The sequence below is a fragment of the Carassius gibelio genome, chromosome B3 (assembly GCF_023724105.1).
Source record: "Carassius gibelio isolate Cgi1373 ecotype wild population from Czech Republic chromosome B3, carGib1.2-hapl.c, whole genome shotgun sequence".
NCBI classification, from domain to species: Eukaryota; Metazoa; Chordata; class Actinopteri; order Cypriniformes; family Cyprinidae; genus Carassius; species Carassius gibelio.
In genome coordinates, this window is record NC_068398.1 from 30,028,159 (window position 1) to 30,048,894 (window position 20,736).

At 38.6% G+C, this 20,736-nt stretch overlaps 1 protein-coding gene across 1 annotated transcript in view; it reads right to left on the reverse strand.

Annotated features, from left to right (window-relative positions):
* helz (helicase with zinc finger) overlaps positions 1-20,736 on the reverse strand; it is a 61,038-nt gene that overhangs the window by 1,757 nt on the left and 38,545 nt on the right. The window contains exons 22-30 of the mRNA XM_052549957.1: positions 17,001-17,205; positions 12,940-12,991; positions 7,628-7,806; positions 7,316-7,523; positions 6,435-6,517; positions 5,745-6,201; positions 4,772-5,009; positions 3,309-3,819; positions 1,804-2,032 (exon numbers count right to left, since the gene is read on the reverse strand). Of these exons, the coding sequence (XP_052405917.1) occupies positions 1,804-2,032; positions 3,309-3,819; positions 4,772-5,009; positions 5,745-6,201; positions 6,435-6,517; positions 7,316-7,523; positions 7,628-7,806; positions 12,940-12,991; positions 17,001-17,205 (2,162 nt within the window). The remainder of the gene's footprint in view (positions 1-1,803; positions 2,033-3,308; positions 3,820-4,771; positions 5,010-5,744; positions 6,202-6,434; positions 6,518-7,315; positions 7,524-7,627; positions 7,807-12,939; positions 12,992-17,000; positions 17,206-20,736) is intronic.

A 20,736-nucleotide genomic window follows, 5' to 3' on the forward strand; every position in this document is an offset into this window, starting at 1 on the left:
TGCATCATTTATATAGTATAATAGTATATATTTATATAGCTGTAATTTAAATATTTTCGGTTTTTATATTTCACTTTAGTTTTTGTGATTAAAATTAGCTTTGCAATAGGGCTGTGCGATTAATCAAAATCGAAATAAAATCGCGATTTGAGTGTGCGTGATTTTCAAATCGCTTTATAGCACGATCTTCAGCGGCCCCATCCTCCCGCAGTATGTCATCTGAACCAATTAGGATGCAGCTCGCCTAATTGGAGCACAAGAACAGAGCAGACTGGGCATAAGCCTAACTCCAGGTTCACACACACTGTGATGTGTAGCTTTTTTTTTTCGAGCCCATGTTAACGGATCAGAACGTTCACACTACACGCGGTAAAAAGATGAGAACAGAAAAGGTTATAAATAGAAAGGTGCGAAAAGATTTAAAATGATCTGAGCATGCGCATCTGGTTTAGTTAACAGAGCAAAGTAATTCTGCGTGCGAGTGGATAGATTCGCACTCGCGCATGATTTTATTGTGCTTTCGCGTTACAATAATGCGCCCTCATTGCTGCTTCTGAACTGCGTACACATACCTTACTGTATACGCAGTGCAGACAGAGTACGTGTGAACATTGAGCAATAAATATATTGGGCAAAACATATAACACCTGAGGCACCGCTACAGTGAACTTTATGACCAATGCATGGAAAAAAATAAATCCCTGAACACGGATTTTTTTTTTTTTTTTTGTATTATTTTTTGCCATATGTCTAGACATTTTGTTTGACATCTTTACTTAGTGATTATTTTCACTTATGTGTGTTCTAGAGACATGTTACAACTTTTTGATAAAGCTCTCGTTGGTTTTCTTTTGGAAATATGTTTCAAATGTGTCAAAATCGTGATTAAATTCGAAATCGCTAAATTGAAAATCGTGATAGGTTTTTTTTGTCCATATCGCACAGCCCTACTTTGCAATACTGCAAAAAGAAAAAGAAAAGAAAAAGAATTTCAATATATTTATACATATGATTGTGCTATTTTTGCACCATTCATACAGTATTACATTTATTTATACATAGCTTTTATTTTTATATTTTCAATCATTTTAATTTGATTAATTTGTTTTAATTTCTGAAAAAGTGCCATGTCACCCTGAGTGCGTTTCTCTAAACTGTGGCCAAATAATGAACAAAAATTGTGATCAAAGAATAACAAATACTCATTTTCTGTATATTTGTTAATTTACTAATGGTAATGTAGTTATCTAGTACAAATACATCAGTTTGCTTTATTGCTAATAGCTTCATTAGAAAACCAGTTTTTGTTTTTGGTTGCTTCTTGCCTTTGGCGAGCACTAATAACCATTTCTGAGCATAAGTAAATATATCTCAGTTTTAGTTAGTAAACAATTATTATTTTTTTTAAATACTGCAAAAGTAGAATTAGAATATATTAAGACATGATTACCTCAGCTAAACCAGTGTTATTTTAGTATTGTTTATATACCAGTTTTAGTCAATTTGGTACTTCAACTTAAACTTATATTCAGTTAGTTGCCAGGGCAATATTTCAAATTTTTTAAGTCTTCAAACTATTCTTTTAGTTTTATTTCAATTACTGGAAACAAGTTTGAAACATTTTAGTGAACAATAGCACTAAGCACAGCAATCATTTTGACTCATTTTGACTCATCACTTCAAACAGAATAACTGGATGATGTGAATTGCCTTAATAGACATCCAAAATTGAATAAAAGGAATAAGTGCACTTGTACATCACGACATTAGCCAACAAAATCTATCCTACGCCTGGAAACGCACCTAAAACCTCCCTGTGAGGGACGAGGTGGCTCGCTCCGTTACATGGAATGTTGTGGAGAGGAGCGGGGCTCGGGCCGGGCCCGCTGCTGCCCAGCCATAGGTCTGCTGAGGGGTATCTGTAGGAGGGCGTGGGGTGGTCCTGAGGGTCCAGGCTGTCCGGATACGGCTGGGGGGAGCTGGAGGAGATCCTCCTCTGGTATAGAGGCCGCCCGGGGCCCCGTGGTTCATACTGAGAGACAGAAAATGAGTGTGGGAATAGGAAGAAACTAATCCAATCAAAGAGATACTCATTTGGATGCATTCGTCCCCAAACCCTCTGACTGAAACATCTAAAACAGTGGGAGCTCAATTGAATGGCTGAGACATGTAGTCCAATTCGACATGATTTATTATTTGTTGTCCTTTTTCAGCCTATTTTTAATATGCCAAATCACACAAGCAGCAGCAGAAGTCCAAATGAGAGAACTACGAATACCAAAAGTGTACCTACTCTGTTTTAAAGCAATATTCTGGGCTTTTTTTCAACATGTATATATGCTGTCATTACCACGGGCAGGCAATGATTTCAATGGATTCTTCAATTTACAAATGTGCAAAATGTTTGAAATGCACAAATAATGCTTAGTTCTGATCAGCTGGTCCAGTGAAGTATGATATGATTTTAGTGTCTTGAAACTCCTACAGGAAGAGCTTTGGTTAGTAGTTTATCCACCTACGCTGTAAGGTGGTTCAACAAAAATGTGTGCTTTTAAAACCTTCTGGATCGCTTGGACTTTAGCCTTCCATTGAAAGTCCAGTACTGTACAAACTAAAACAATTAACAATTATTTTCTGTGGTAATACAGTGCTGCAATTATGACAGTTTTTCTGTAGATTTAGCATCATCCTGGTTCTCTCGACAAAAAAAATAAAAAAATAAAAAAATAAATTAAAAAAAAGGATTTTTCCAATTGTGTTTTGGATTACTACAGAAAATAAACTCTGCGACCACCAAAACTTTTGTTTTGCTTTTTATATGGGTTGTTTTCACAATGAACATGAGTTCACAAATGTTATGATAAGGGCTGGGCGATATATTTAACAATATGATCATGCACATCCAGGTCAATCTGGTTCCCTGATTACCGCTAAATTGCCATCACCTGCTTTCAAATGGACATATCGCCCGGCCCTAGTTGTGATTCACTTAAAATAAATATATGCAATGCAGGTTTGATATATGTGCTTTAATTATTTACATGTGCCAAAATGACTAATTGTAAGTTTTATTACTCATTCATGGAATATTCCGTTAAAACAAACTCAATCACCCCTTTGACAGCAGTTACAGCGACAAGTGACAGTAATTTGTTGATTTTCAATTCAAACTGTTCATTGGTGGCAACATTAGCATCTAACGCTTTTGATGAGACTTCAGCTTTATGTAATTATGCAGTGACTACTAATGGGAGAGCAGACAGCAAAACTGTGAAGATTTCATTTAAGAGCCCAAAGAAAGTCCTCACCTCTTCTACACTGTGCAGGGAGCTCTGCGGGGCCTGGAGCTGCTGTTTCTGCTGCTGGTGCTGCAGCTGTGTGAGGGGGCCCTGCTCTTGCCTGTGCGCCATGGCCTGCAGCCCAAAGGGCATGCCGTGGCCCAGCACATGGCCCTGGGGTAGGCCAGGGTGGGGCCAGTGGGCCTCCTGGAGGAGGTATTTGACCGGAAGGGGCCCCGCTGTGTGCTCGGGAGGCAGGGAGAAGGAGGCCTGATTGAAGGCTTGGTGCTGCTGGAAGGGCTGGCCGCCGATGGGCAGCTCTCGGCTGGTGTCGGGGAAAGAGTGCGCACCGGGAGCTGGGAAGGGATTGGGGCCAGAAGTGTGGTTTGAGCCAGATGAAGAGGGAGATGGCAGGTCTCCGGGGGTTCGGGGCTGTACTTGACGGTACTGAAGAAGGCGCGACTGAGGAGGGGGCATGTCTGCTGGCTCCCGCTGCTCATACTGGTCTTGAGGGAGCATTTCACGCAACAGACCGGGATATCTGGAGAGAGAAAGACAAAGAAAGAAAGAGATTTCGTTCACCTGAGAAACTTGCTTTCATTTGCAAAACTGTTGTTTTCGCTCACAAAATGTTTTCATTCCCCCAAGAAAATTGTGCATTCTTTCGCAAAACTGTTGTTTTTACTGACAAAACGTATGCATTATCCCAACGATTGTTTTGTGTTCATTTGCTTAACAGTTGTTTTCGTTCACCTGAGAAACCTTGCATTTGTATACAAAACGCTTTCATTCTCCCAATAAAGTAGTGCATCAATTTGCAAAACGTGTTTTCGCTGACAGCATTCTGCTGAGAAACATTAGCATTTATGTACAAAACTGTTGTTCTAACTTTGAAAACATTTATGTACCGTAGTGCCGTGAAAAATTGTGCTCCATTACAAAACGTATTCATTCTGCCAGAAATCTGTGCATTCACTCACACAATTGTTACTTTAGAATACAAGTCTCTTGCATTCACCTGAGAAACTTTTGCACAAAACCGCGTTCACTTGCAAACTGACACAATTGCTTACAAAAATGTTGCTTTCTACTAAGGAACTTTGTGTTCACTGGCAACACCTTTTCATTCTCCCAAGAAAATTTCATAAATTAGCAAAAATTCTTTTCACTCACAGAATTTTAATGAAATCTTTTGTTGGCCTGCAAAACTTTTGCCTTCTCCTGAGAAACCATTTATTAAAATTTTTTAAATAAAAAATTAAGTGAGTGAGTGAATGCAAAGTTTCTCAGGGGAACATAACGTTGTGATAGAAAGTAAAAGCAATAGCGTCATTTTTGCCTTTCATCACATATTCTTTTTGCATCATGTCCCTTTAGAGGTGGCATCTACTTATAATCATGGTAATAAATGAAATTTTACATACTACAGAATTCCTTTTTTTCGTCAGACTTGCAAAATAATGTAAAGCGAGCAGGACAAAGAGCCTTCTAACCTGGGCATGGCAGGTCTGGGCTCCTCCTCTGCAGCAGGGCCCAGGCCCAAGCCCCAGCCGCCTCGGAGGAGCTGCTGGGGGAATCGCAGACCCGGCTGGCCAAGATGAGCCAACTGCTGCGCCAGGGGGAAGGGGGCAACACCGGCCTGCAGGAACGGAGACTGTTCACCCCACTGACCCATACGAGCCTGCTGCTGCTGCTGGCCCAGAGCATCCAGCCCTGAGGAAGCCTGACCATCTGTGAAAACACAACAGAGCAAGCCCATGACATGCTGGGAAAACACAAAAGGTCTGTTCACTAATTCCCAGTATGACTACTTCAGCAGACAGACACATTCAAGTTCTCCTGATGGAGGCTAACAAGATGATTTTTACTTCTCTTGATTAATCAAGCATAATCATCTGAGATATTGGCCTGCAGGTTAATGTGTTAATTGTGCAGTTATTGCTGCAGTTTGTGTCATTGATGTAAATCAAAGAACTTTGGTGGTTAACTTTTGTAGTTTAACTAGAGATTAATCTATAGTCAATTTATAGTTTACGCGTATATAATGGCTGATACCATTTTCTCAGTGTTTTGAGAGCACTGCTATTGTTTTCTTGCCCGGTTGATTCAGACTCAGTTCAAGGAGCTCAGAGAGACTTTTTTGATTATATATATATATATATATATATATATATATATATATATATATATATATATATATAAAATTGTTTTCTTTTTCTTTTTTTTTTGCCCCAAAAAAATCTAAGTTGGTGTGAAAAGGCTTTTACACTGTCAAATTCAAAGCCTTAGGCACAATATTGTTGAATTTACGAGAAGCTTGAAAGGCTGGAACTTGAACTAAACTTATAACTGTCAAAGTTGTTGGGAAAGAAAATTCAAAACTTTGATACAGAAAGCAGTCGGAATAAACACTATGGCAAAGGAAATGAACATGTTTGAAGAACTGTGATCCATGCATGCACATACCCAGAGTATCGCCCAACAGAGAGTCCAAACTCTCTTCTCCAAAACTGTTGAGGCGCAGGGGCTGCTGGTGCATCTGTGGGGGGAGGCCTCTCACCACACCCTTTAGATCCTCAGCCACCCCTCCTGGACCAGCTCCCATTGAGCCCTCGCCACCCTCCGGCCCCCCCAGCACCGGAGACTGCAGCCCACGGTGCGCCATTGGAGGCCCACTGAAGAACGATTGGGGAAAGGCCTGAGGGTGGATGGGGGCCTGCATTCGGAGGGGAGGTCGGGATAGTCCATACTGCTGCGGAAACGGGTTGTTCCCATGATGAGGGGGAAAACCGGGATGCGGGGGGCCCAGGTGGAAGTTGAGGGCCCTCTGGGCCTGCGGGTCTTTGCGCATGAGGCGGCTGCCAGGAAAGCCCATGTTGGCCTGGGGCTCTGGACTCTTGTTTTGCACCAACTCTGGGTCTCCCTGTAGAGAGGAGGAAGTACAATGGACATGTGACACTAATGGAGGTTGTAAGAGAGTGGGAGAAGTGAAGTGTTTTGAGCATGCAGGAGACGAGTGAAGATAGATGGTCCATGTTACAAGTGCTCTTGTGGGAAGGCATAGTGGGCGGCTCCTTTGATTTATTACAGATTAAAATGGGAAGGACATATGATAGATAGATAGATACAAAAAGGGAATGGGTGGATGGATGGTACCTGTTTTTCCTTCAGCTCAGGGCCTTTCCTCTCGGGCGTCAGCAGCCTACAATGCTCCGTTTTTCCATTAATGTCAACTTTCCCTAAAGAATGACAACAAATCAGCAGTATGAAACCCCAAAAGGCCTCACCAACAGCTGTTTATGAGGACTCAAACCGGAGAGTTCACAAAGTTAAAAAACTTCCAAAATAAACTTTTACAATGTAATATAAATGAAAGTAAAGGTAACATATGAACTATTAGCCAATGCAAACAGGCCGGATGTGAAATCCAGTATTTTAGATGAACATTCTGGGTTGGTTTCCATCCACAGTGGATATCTATGAGGAAGTTTTTTGGTATGTATACTTGAATATATTGCAAAAGTGTTTTTGCCAAAATACGAGATATATATTTCATTCTGTTAACCCTCATGAGTTCAAAAGTGAACAATTTTTTTAATTCTTGAACAATACATCCAACTAGCCCAAACCCACTAAATTCTAATAATTTATCAGTATCTGTGCTCCCTGGGATTCAAACCCCATGACCTTGGTGTGGCGACTGGTAGGGATGGGCGATATATCGCATGTGATCGTCACGCGCATTTTGTCAGTAAAGCCGGTTCCCTGATTAGCGGTAAATCGCCATCACCTGCTTTCAAATGGAGAGGCATTTAATAGACCGAGCCGTAGTTCACTTACAAACTACACAATATCGCGTTCATTATCGAAGGCGATTCATCTGCGATGATGAATGTGATATTGAGTAGCTTGTCAGAGATCTACGGCTCTATTAAATCGCAATCGCATGCCATATATCGCCAATCCCTAGTGACTGGCACTTATCAGTTGAGCTACCAGTATTGTTAAAATGAATACACTAGTGCTGTGAATTTTACCATTCCCACTGGGCTCCTGAAGTAGTTCTTTCTCAGAGGTGGGCTGCTGGTTCAGGCTTAGAGGAGATGGGTGATTGAACCCATAGAGCACAGGTGAGGTGCGACTGGCTGCTGGCCGCAGGTTGAGGTTGTATGCGGCCATGGCGGCCTGGTGACTCATGATGCGAGGATCCACAGCAAAACGGCTCTGGTAGCCGGGCCACGGCAGCTGGTGAAGAGAGGGTGAGGTGAGAGCCATCTCAAAAAGAACATTGAGAAACATCTCAAAGATTCTCATAAATAAAGAGAGAGAGAAATAAGACTGGAACATACTTGAAGAGGCACAGGCATCACCATATTTCCCCCATAGACAGCGGGCACATACAGGATGCTGGCTCCAGGGTCGATTCTTTGAACAGGGCTTGGTGATTTGCCAGAGGCTGGAGCTCCGGCTCCTGGTGGAGTAAAAGCTTGAACCGGGTTCCCCATCAGCACAGCAGCACTGGGTTGAACTGAAGGTACAAACACCATCCAAAACTGAGACTAAACTAATCATACCTCATAATATTACATCAGTACTCTGGGATGGTAAAGCAGTAGAACTTGAACCATTTCTGACAACACTATGAATTGCTCTTTTGTTCAGTAATCAAACTGTAACAAGCTGATTACGGAGTAAAATATCAGATGATGAAGTAGGTGAAACCCAACTGTTGGCAACTAGACATTTAGCAAACACATTAATCCTAAGGAAACTGGAGAAACACTAATGATGAAATAAAAATTCGAGACTTATGTCTTTTTGCTAGACCCTTAACCTAAATTTAACTCCCCTCGACATGTTTATCATTGTTAACAAGCAAATTTGGAAAATGTCCCTTTTGATTATGGCTGTTTATCGGTTAGCAAAACCAAATGTCTTGGCAAAAAAATGCTTGCACGTCTGACAACACTGATCAATAGTTTTATTAAAACTCTTCTCCAAGTGTTATTTATTCACTGATTTAATTAAATCTCTACTCTCCATCTGTCGATCACTGCAATTTTTCAGCACATACTTTTGATAATTGCTGAATGTACCATTTTCACATACAGAGATTAATTGTGTGCACTTCCAAGATGGTATTTCTGCAAATTAACTTCAAATTAATCATATCCAAGGAAATGTTTATTGGTGAATCGTACAAAAATTCATCAAAAACATGTCCAGGTGATATTTCATCCCAAAATCAGGGGGACCAATTCTCACTATTACCTAGTTGCTTATTAGCATGCATATTATTAACCTATTGGCTGTTTATTAGCATTTATATTCAGCATGACCATATTCTACATCCCCAACCCTACCCAATACCTAAACTATCTTACTAAGCAGTAACTAGGAGTTTGAGGTAAAATTAATAGTTATTTAATAGGGATAACTAGACCTTAAAATAAAGTCATCATGTTTTCTGCAATCACCCAATACTGATTCATCTGCACGTCCTCTTAGAACAACCTAGTTTGGAAAAAAAGCTTTCCCAACCAGACACAGGTCTGATCCAAAACCCTAGTGTGAAACTCTATGCCCTGATACACCCTAATCTGTACCAAATTCAGGGTCATCCCTGTTTCAGATTGAAGCGGTCAGTTTGAAGCCCCCAGAATCATTTCACTACACCCACCCCCAAAATGTCCTCACAAGCACTGAACAGCACACACAAACCTGGCTCAAGTCATTTGATCAGACACAAGCCAATCCAAGGAAGTAATTCAGGGGGAATGGGCGCTGCTGCCACACATTATCGGCAGGATCGTGTTTTGATTGGGAGAGAAGTGAGGCTTGAAGGAAGTTGGATCCACTTGACTGATCTCGTCTCTCTTGGACTCCTCTATGCTGTCGCTCTCCGTCTTCTCTTTCTGCCTTGACAGTCACTCCAGCGGTGCTCCACAAACTAATGACCTCGATTTGTTCTGACAGCACTGTCACATAACACCAATAATATCCTCAAACTCTCCAATCAGAGGTCAAAGGCTGTGAAAACGTCTCCTTCACGAGGGGCTAATAGAGCTGCTGACCTCTCAGTCACATTCTCCAGGTAACTGCTCCATATGAATGTTAAACAGGTAGTGTGAAGTGGCTTTGACCGACTCAATTTAATCTTACGTGGTGTCCTATATAAAAGTTTAACACCATAGATAAACCAGTGCCAAGGTATACAATTTCACGGCTATTTCACTTGGAGTGCAATGTGCAAAAGCGAGGCGAATCGCTGACGAACAGTGCTTTCACACCGAACGTGAATCGACTGATTGCCTTCTGCCAATTCACCCCTGCACACTAGGTGGCACAACCAACAATGCATTTTTCCTCAGATATGCATCTCATACGGACTTAACATCATCCGCTGCTCAATATTCAGCATTAAATGATTATTTTCACTCAATTTTCTTTATATGGAGATCTAGAGAGTGAAAGCGCTTGAACTAGAGCCCGACCGATATATCGGCCGGCCGATATTATCGGCCGATATGAGCTAATTGCATTTAAATCGGCATCGGCGTTTATAACGGCCGATGAAACATGAAAAAACAGAGTCTCATGCTTCACTCATGTTATGAGTGTTGCATACTTTGCCCACCAGAGGGCGGTCTGCAACTCCAGAGTTGACAACAGCGCCAGAAATTCACTACAGAAGGACAGCCAAGCCACCCAGGTGAGTCTGTCGTTCGTCATGTGAAATGATTGTAGATTTAGTTCATACACTGTATATAAAAACGGTGTGGTAGTTCTAGCTAACGGTCCTATCATTATCACTTCTAAATATTCTGCAACATCACTTACAGCCGCTCATGCATTGCTATATTAGATTAGCCACAAAGCTAATACCATGTTTATTAGTGGAAGAGCGCGAACGTTAATAAGAGGTCAAACTATAACGTTAGCATTAAAATTATTCTTATTCTATTGCGGTGTGTTTCCCGCGTAATGGTCCTTTCACACAGGACGCGGTATGCTGGGTTCAGCGTTGCCCTTCAGCGCTATGGCGTTGGCGGAGTTTTAATAGTCTGTTGTTCCTCCTTTCGGTCAGCAGCAAACATGTATCTGTCCCGTTGTAAGAAGCGAGCGATAGCGCTAGTCCAGCTGATGATAATTAAGAGAGAAGCAAGGAAGAGAAGGCTACCCTCAGGTCCAGAGCACAATTTGGTGAATTCAGGCTGGTTGTGTTACTCTAACGCTAATATAGCTTCCTTTTTAGCAGGCCCCTTAAATGCTTGCTATTAACTTGTTTGAAGGTGGTGCTTCTCAAAATTGACAGCGGTGTGTTCATGACACTAACGTTAACCATTCAACTTCGAATTGATTCCGTAATCTTCCGGTAACAGTAGGCAAACTTTACGTTCGCCAGCGCATGACGATGTTTTGATTCAGACTGCACAAAGAGAAGAGGAGAAGATCTACGGGTCCGTTGTGAATGTGTCTGTGAGAGCAAATGTAGTGTAGTTACAGTAACTACAGTAGGTGCGTAAGAAATGATTAAACCAGAGGGGACATGTAAATAAATGTGAGCTGAACACGCGCTTTTTTTTTTTTTTTTTTTTTTTTTTTTACATATTGTTTCAAAGCAGCTTTACAGACATAACAGGAAAATGTTGAAATAATATAGTTAAATATAAGTAGGTAATACCTATTGCTTGACAAATAAAAAAAATATATAAATTTCTCATTTTTGCCTATGTAGGAGATCCCTGTTTATTATTATTATTATAATTCTAATGATGACATGAGTAATGATACATGGTGATATTATTAATACACATGCTTATTCTTTCTCTGTCTCTCTTTCTGCCCTACAGATACCTGAAAAAGGTGAATGCTGTAGCAGCAAAGTGTGGGACTACTTCTGCAAATACTTTAACTTTAGTATTATAATTTATTTACAGTACACACACAGACTGTTAAAACCAGCTTCAACTGGAAGAAAGTAAAAGTGTTAAATGTTTAAAACCAGACTGTTTTTTGATCATTAAAAAATATATACTTTTGATGTGCAATTGTTTAGTCATTGAGACCGTAATCTAAGGCTTTTTTTTTTTTTACATAAATCCCTTCTGGAAAATGGTTTATACAGCCCACATACATAGAACAGGTAGATATTTTGCTATTGAATGTTGTGTAAGTGCAGTTTATAGGAAATGGGTCTAATATCCAGTTTACTTTCAAAATCAAAATATCGGCTTATAAATCGGCTATTTTCGAGTTAATATCGGCATCGGCATCGGCCCCCAAAAATCCATATCGGTCGGGCTCTAGCTTGAACACTCGCTAACACATGGAAGAAAATGGACATACCGGATCACATAGTTCAATGAAGAATGATTGACTTAATATAACTTATTATATTAAGAGCATGTGAGAATAAATCTGTTCTCAGATACCAAAGATAACAAGAACTCTGCATCCACTCTATTCTCTCTCAGAATACTCTTCATTTGTGTTTGATTACACTGGTTTTCCAAACAGCGCCACCTCTCTTTGCCTTTCTGAGCAACAGTAGCTGCTCCAGTCGCGTGATCTAAGCTCAAATCTAATGGGACGGAGCATTTCTTCGCGGAGTGACGGCGAAAAAAAAGAGACAAGATTAAGATTAACCTCACTTTTTCGTGCCAAGAAATTTCATGCCTGGTGTGAGTAGTCCAATGTAGATCTATTGTTTCGATTCAAACACGTCATCGTGCCGAACATTTTTGTCGAATTTTCATATTCAGTGAGAAGAGACCTTTACTCCACAGGACTATTTTTCAGATGGTAGAATTGGAAGTATAGTATCAGGATTGCATGTACAGTACTTGGTACTATATTTTTTGTTGGTCCACCAATATATATATATACAAACAGTGTCTGCAGTTAAAAAAATAAAAAAAAAGTAAAAAGTAAAATCATTCAACTAAATTGCTTTGGTGTATAAAAATTAATTACAAAAAAAATTTAATAAAATTATTGGTGCTGCAATAAAAATGATTTAATAAAAAAATAGAAAAATACTATTTAATTTAGACTTGTATAATACTACATATAAACGGTTCAAGTTTATTTGCATAATGCTTGAATATAAACAATGATTAACGCACACACAGAGCACATCAAAGAAGATAAAGGGAAGCTGAAATTTAAGGTTTTTAGGGACAGGGACACATTAATTGTACCAAAAATTGGGATATTATTTTTAATAGCATTAATATACTATATCAAATGTAATTTTTACTATATAATAATAACGTCAATCTTAGTGTACATGATAAATCTAAGTATGATAATATATATATATATATATATATATATATATATATATATATATATGTGTATATATATGTATATATATATATATATATATATATATATATATATATACACACACACACACACACACACACACAATGAACATTTTGTCTCTTTGCATTTGGTTTATTTGTTACCTATATATTAAACGTGTTGGCAAAAAAAAAATTGCACACATTGACGTGATTATGGTATCGTGACATCCTTGACAACTAGAGAACACGTAATGAGAGCACATCCACCCAATTAAGAAAAGCCTGGGTGAAAATGTGTGAAAACTTTGAAACCTTCAAGAACAAGAGGTCAAAGAGAGATAGAGACTTACCAAAGCCTTCAGGGGGGAAGGGTTCAGTGTGATTGGCCAGCTGTCCTTTCGCCTGTGGAGGAAGAGGAGAATTTGAGTGAATCAGTGCTAAAGGATGAAGGACCCTGCATAGGGAAAGTGAGGGGGGGAAGGGTGTCTTACGCATCTAGTGGGTTAACTATAGTCACAGGGTCAGGGGCCGTGCTTCCCCTTTCTGTGATGACTGTCACCCTGCGCACGAGCTTCGCTGTGAGGCAGCAGTGATTTGTCAAAACGGTTACAATGGTTTATTTCCACATGGCCAGGCAAATCTCATCTGAGATGTTCTCGATACGTGGGTCGGGGGAATCGCCTCCAAGTGGGTGGAGATTCAGTAAAATGAGGGCAGAGGGCGGTTTGAGGGGGAGGTTGGGAGCACGCACAGATGATTTCCAAGAAAAACCACAGCGCTAACTGAAAAGATAATCAGTGAATAGAGTGGAACAAACTATTGTTCTTGGTGCCTGAGCACCGAAAGCACCAAAATGTACAGAAAAAGTAAAAAAAAAAATTTTGTATTTTTTTGTGCTGCAAAAGACTTCCGAATCAGAGTCCATAGATGCGATCCGCTGGGAATGCGTGCCTTTTCAAAACGGATCAATGTGGTTGAGTGCATACAGAATGACATGCTGACAGCATCAACAGGCGATTGTGGCGTTCTGCTGGCCCGAGTCCTGGAAGCTCCGAGCACCGCCACTCTGGGGTCAGCACGTTTACAGGAACCACCAATCACGGTACTTATTTCAATAGCATGTGATGAGCCAGTTTCTGTACAAAGCCTGTGAAATTACAGCACAAAAATGGGGAGGCACCTGTCAAGTGTTGGATGAAACCAATGGGGATGTTTTATAATTTTCACACTCCACCAGGATTCTCATTTCTGATAGATCTTGATTGGTTATTTGGTAAAGAACTGGGTTTATTTTGTTCTTCCCTCCTTTGTCTATATGGCAAAGCTTGTTTTTGACTGTGATGGATATTGTTCTTCTTATTGCCCTTTTCCATTCAAGCTTTTAAAGTTGAAATGGTTTGCATTGCTGTGGTGGCGTTATTGTTATTGTGTTAAGGATTCAAACACTGGAGGCTGTGATGGATTCATGTGAATTACTTGTGGATTGTTGTGATGTGTTTGTCAGCTGTTTGGACTCTCATTCTGATGGCACCCATTAACTTCAGATGATCCATTTGTGAGCAAGTGATATAATGCTAAATTTATTTGAATCTGTTCCCATTAATAAACAAACTAATCTAATCTTAGATAACCTAAAGTTGAGTAAAACTTCAGCAAATTTTCCATTAACGCACACTAAATCCACACTATCTACAATATTGCTTCAGAGTGGTATTCATGTTTAAGTGTATCCCATCATTTATCCCGTTCTGGTACTCAAAGGGCCCAATATCGTGAGTGAGATTTTATTTATATATATATATATATATATATATATATATATACACACACACACCCACAACAACAAAAAAACAACACTTTAAATTAATTGAATATTATATATAATTAGGTAGTTAAATGTGCCTAATTAAAAACATTTCTACAACACTATGTTGTAATTGTGTCCCATCAGGTAATTAAAAGTCCTATTTACTGCCTTATCTTTGAAAATACATGAACAGAAGCTTATAAATCTGTGTTTAATGCAAGCGAAATGCCTGATTGCCATACACTGGAAAGGTACTTGTTGTCCATCTTTATCACTCTGGATCAAATAATTGTCTTCTTGTATAGCAATGGAGAGACTGACTTAAACAAATAAAAAGCACATTTTACAGGATCTGGGACTCCTTCCTTCATTTTCTAGAACAGAATGGAATGACTTGAGTAATGCTAATAATGTGATCTTGGGCTTTTATTTATTTATTTATTTTTATTATTTTTTTTTTTTTAATTGGTGTGAATATCCCTTTATGGCTCTCCTGTTGGGGTAGGGAGGGTGCGTTTTCTTTCTTTTTTATGAAAATCCTGTATTGTATATGTACTGTTAAAATAAAAATAAAAAGATATTCACAAAAAAACTAAAAAGTCCTACATACACTTGCGATCTTTATGCCCACTTGAACACTTGGCTAAATACAGTAAATTCGCCATGTAAGTGGACAGTTAGGCAAATGCAAAGAATGCAAATGTGGGTATTGGATGGGACTGTCCACTAATAGTCGACTGACTAATTGTTTGTCGACAAGGAGGTTTCGTTGACCAAAATTGTATTAATCGCATGAAAAAAAATACAAAATAGAAATCCACATTGGCGAAGTCAGGCAGATCGTTAACGGCTCTTCTATGTGGCAGTACATCAGGCAGAACATCCAAAGCTTATTAATTCAATTATGACTTACCTGAAATATGCAAGTAGCAGCAACTTTACGGAGCTGCTCAATTTGATGTCAACCTAGAGAAATGCACTCTATTTAAGTGTCTGTGCAGAGTGAGGAAGCAGAACAACTGAGCCGTGTGCTCACTTCCTCTTAAAATAGGCCTACTCTGTCATTTATTTGGTCATACAGATAAGAATAATACATTTTTCAAAACTGTAAAGACTAAGTTTGTGTACACTAATAATACCAACAAAACATTGCGCTTTTGTAAAATAATGAAACTTAACAAGGGTGCGCTTTTAGACATCTTGCTCTCTGAACTTGAGCACCAAACTCTGCGCATTTTGACTTATAGACATGAAAAATATATCTATATAGAGTAAAATGTCTACTTTCAAATAAACCAATTCAAATGGAAGACGAATATTCTCAGATTATGTAATCCATATGACACATGCATACAGGTGCATTGCTAGTTGTACAGATGAGTATGAGTCGCTGACTTAATCTCTTAAACCAAAGAAAGCACTTGACTAGTTTATCAGTGAATTATTACATTCTTAATGTAGCCTCCTCACTGTTTTTCCTTGACACATTCATAATCATTACTTCTGCCGGTGCGCTGTGGCAAGCTTTATGCGTGTACTTGAGAACTTATAAGGCTATGTACACAATTAAAGGGCCAAATAATTTAAATGGTTTATTAATATGCGACTAATGCTTCAAATTAATGATTACTAGTCGACCAGAAAAATCTTTAGTCGAGGGCAGCCCTAGTATTGGGACAGGCCATTTGTGTACAGGAAATGTTGACTTTGGTGGTTTACAAACTTAAACACTCCCAATTTTCCCATTATTCTGACAATTCTGGAGGTTAGTAATTTGAAGGGTATGTTAACCTCTGTAGCTCCAGTTGGTAGATGGTCGAAATACATCAACCTGATGGCCAAAACGGTGTTTCTCCATTGAGACTTATTCAAAAGTAGCAATTAAGTTGCTTTTTAAAAACAATAATTTGTAAATCTTCTGGGAAAATGAACAGGAATGCCTTAAACATGACTTGTTAATCCTCTACGCTTAGTCCAAATGAAACGGAGGGGGTGAGGAGAAACGGATACAGCTTTGAACTACAGAAAAAAGGGGGAAAAGTAGGTCTCCTCAATCATCTATTTTGGCATGTTTACCTTCCTCCCCTGAGGGATGAGGATTGATTGGTATATTATTCATTTTGAGGGTGCGAGAGCTCACTTGCATTCAGACGGATGCTTTCCACCACTCACACAACCAAACACTTTTATTAATGTCAGCGGGGGAGAGCATGCATGACTCCACATCACAGCAAGTCATATCAAACCCTCTGCCGTGGATGCCACTGACCGTATCAGAGCAGACGATGCGACAGTCACGTCCTTCTTTCCGTGCACAAGAGATGAACTGAGAGGAGTTATAAAATTGGCCAATTTGGTAGGAATATCTTGTATTGTGAGGAGGTCTTTAGGTGCTATAAGCCCAATTGTGACATCCATTGTGTGAAATGGAAGAGGAACGCAATAAAATCAAGGGCAAAACGGCTACCTTTCTCATTCAGAAAAACAGTATATGGGAGTCTGACTTGTTTTTGGTGTAGCTTCTGACTAGTTTAGGGGTCTGTTCAAATTTCCAAGTAATCTGATTTACAATGATTGGGGTTCGTACAGAATGAAATCTCTTACCTTGGGTGGGGAGTGCTGGTGCTTGCCGGGACCCTGGGGATGTTGCGAGCGCAGGGCACGAGGGATGAACTCTGGGGCCAGCGGGTTGAGCACGTAGGTCTTTTTTAGCTCCAGGGCCTCCAGCTGGATTTTAATTTGTTCAAAGGTGATGCCATGGAGACTTTGGTTCTCATGACAGATGGAGATGAAGGTCTCCCAGAACTTTCTGCAAAGGACCGAACAGAGGCACAGATTGTGAGTGAAAACAGAAAGATGTCCCTCACTATATATGCCCCATCAAAAAAAAAATAAACCAAGAAGGGACAGTCAAGATCAGAAGTTCCAAAACATTGTGCTAGGACCCACCTAGAAATCAAGACCAACATATTGGGAAAAACTAAAATAACACATTCGCAAGTTAAGGAAATTATAAGGAAATTATACTGTCAGTTTGTAAGTCTCTTTTAATAATTTATTAAAATAATTAAAATAACTAATAAGTATCAGAATAATAAGGTTGTCTTTTAAACTTTCTTAGATGAACTGAGGTAGCCAACAGGATGCCGAATTGCAGCTTGAATTTGAACGAAAAGCAACGAATTGAGGAAAAAAATAAGACATTCACTTAATATTTGTTGTTGTTTTTTTTTACTAGAAAATAAATGTTTTTCTAGACAATGCCTTATTTGAAATTTTTGAAAAATAAAAACACAGACAAATAGAATAGCTATTTGGTTTAAATATTTCATCATATTAAATGAAGTTTATTTTGTTGACTGTGGTTGAAGAACATTTCATTTCCCAAAATACACTGCCTGTGATGAAATTCTTTGAATTGAATTTAAATGATTAAAATTCTAATTCCAAATCTACTTCCTGTGGAATGTTTAAACAAATTGCTGATCTGCAGTGACTCCAAAGCAAAATTGTTTTACTCTCATTTGTTAAAAAAATTATTTTTTTTTAGAGAAAAAAAAAATTTGCTAGATATATATACACATATATAAATAGCCTATATAAAATTATAAAAATTGGTAACACTTTAGTATAGGAACCAATTCTCAGTATAAACTAGTTGCTTAGCATGCCTATTATTAACACATTGGCTGTTTATTAGTACTTTTAAAGCACATATTCTGTAAGACCATATTCTACATCCCTAATCCGACCAATACCTAAACTTAACAACTACCTTACTATTAATACACAGTGATTTAGGATTTTATTGAGGCAAAAATCATAGTTAAGCGTTTATTAATAGTGAGAATTGGACCCTAAAATAAAGTACGACCAATTCTCAAATTCCCTTACTCAAAACCAACTGACAAAGCCATTCTAATATCTGCTTACTCAATTGTTTTTTTTTTTTCCTTGCATCTATTTAACCAAACAACTACATTTACAAAATAAAGATGCTATGTGTCAATTCCTGGATTGACAAGATTTAAAAACAATTTTAACATTATTCTTTTGCTGCAATGTAAGGGCCATCTAGTTTCAATTTAGTGCTGCCTGATTGTTAAATTACACACAACAGCATTGAACTTGTTTGTCCCAAAATCATATACAGACCAGGGCCAAAAATAAACTGCTTGAGCATAACCTTTCACTTTACTCATGACTAATCAGAATAGCACAATCAAAATCTAAATTAAGCCACATTCAAGCACTAAAATAACAATCTAAACACAATGCTGCCTGGGACAAATACAGTGAATCAGAAATACTCTTCACAAACATAAAACACTTTCCAACAACAACACAGCCGCCCATAACTAGATTTGTTATGCCCAGTGGTTGTCAGTGGAGAGTGATTATATGAAGTGGGATGGAGAGCAAGAGGGGAAACGTGGAGATTTTCCGTGGGCTTTAATTTGAGCATTACCCAAACGTTCGAGATACTACAAGCTGCTCATAATTTAAAGTTAAACTGCAGTTAAAAAAGTAGTTCTCTAAAATACAAGCTACTAACGCAAGTAGTTTGACACGTAAGCTATTTAAGGGGGCAATATCTTATGATTTAAAATACAATTGAACCAAATAAATGTTTTCTTTTCAGCTACGGTGCAGTATTAATTTTATAATGAGTCTCAAATTGAGTAAGAGAGCAGAATTTAATAAAGGTTTCATGATTTAAAAAAAACAAACAAAAAACAATTATAATGCCATGCAGGGACTACTGCTCTTTAAATGGGATCATTTACAAGAGCTGTCTGAAAACTCTTTCATTTGAATTAACTGGATTTTCCAATTCCACAGAAAGAGGACGGTTTAAGAAAGCGTTTGGTTATTCATTCAGCTCGTGCTGATTTTAAGATTTTTCAACCAGATTCATTGTTTTATTGCATCTGTTATAAACGACCTTGTTGCTGGAGCATTTTGAAAACAGTACTCATAGCTACTTTTAGCTATAGTACAGATTTCCATTCTGAGAATCCCCAAGGGGTAAAACATCCATTATTAATCCAGTATGTAAAACAAGGTGCAGAACTGGAACCTTTGAAGAACAAAATGACATGCTGCTCATATTCGAGTTAGTGAACGTTCCTGAGTGAAAACAATGGAGTTCATGCACCATTGAATATCAACTTAATGAGTTACAAAACACTCAAACTCACAAACCAAATCTGATCTCACGGCTGACTGGTAAAGACACATGGAAGGGAGAAATATGACTGATTCTCTTTCTAATACCTGTATTTCATATCGCTGCAGCTTGGAAGGGGAAATTCACAATCCTGACTCCAGTGACATCAATCTCATACAATCTCAGACCTCCACTGTGACTCAGAGCTGGAGAAATTCGATGCGTCACCGTGTAATTTAGCGCCAGATGAGGGATCTTGTAACGTTTGAAGCTGTAAGATTTTGGTGGGTTTAAGGCTGATAAGAGATGCTTGAAGATAATGTACAAGCTAGGTTTGCTTGCGTCACAGTACAGACAGAGTCAGTGGTTGACTGATGTGAGTTTAAGCCCGTGGTAAATCTAGTATTTTTCTTTTTTTGGGGGGGTCAAAATGTATTATCTGTGAACATGAGTCAACAATTCTGAAATCTGGGTTCAAAACCTCATGCTTTCAAGTGTTTTATTTTTAAAGAAAACTTCTAAAAGCCATAAAACTTTATTTACCCTAAGGACATTTTGCTTTTAATCTGAACAGAGTCGCATTTAATGAATGTTTTATTCTTTGCATTTTATTGTCTATATGGTATGGTATCCTAATTAATATGAAAAACGATATGTCTAAAGTAATCTGATTACATTAGCTAAAATACATATGTAAAGGATTGCGCTACTAACGAAAATTTTTGCCATGTAATTTGTAATCAGTAATGGATTACAATTTGTAAGGAATCTTTCACTGATAACACTGCTGGATTTGGGAAGTAACACAAGATGACAATCTGCTAAACAGTTTATCAGCCAGCTACAATAATAAATCGATTAATAATTCGAATTGTAATTTTAGTTTGCGCAATTTCAAGGCTAATGGAAACTCCGCTATTATTCACTCCGACAACACATTTAATCGGGTCTGACAGTCAGTGGAGATGATCTTGGCTCCGTTTTGTGCTTGGTTAAAAAAATCTCCAGGTCTGTAGGTGCTTTAACTTGCATAAGCAGGTTAACAGCTGAAAGCATCATAATCTTTATGAAGGCCCTACGTTTGGCGCCATATGCAGTGCATAGTTACTGCAATCTTTAAGCATGTTGCACCTAATGTGCAATATGTACCTAATAAATGATTACAATTTG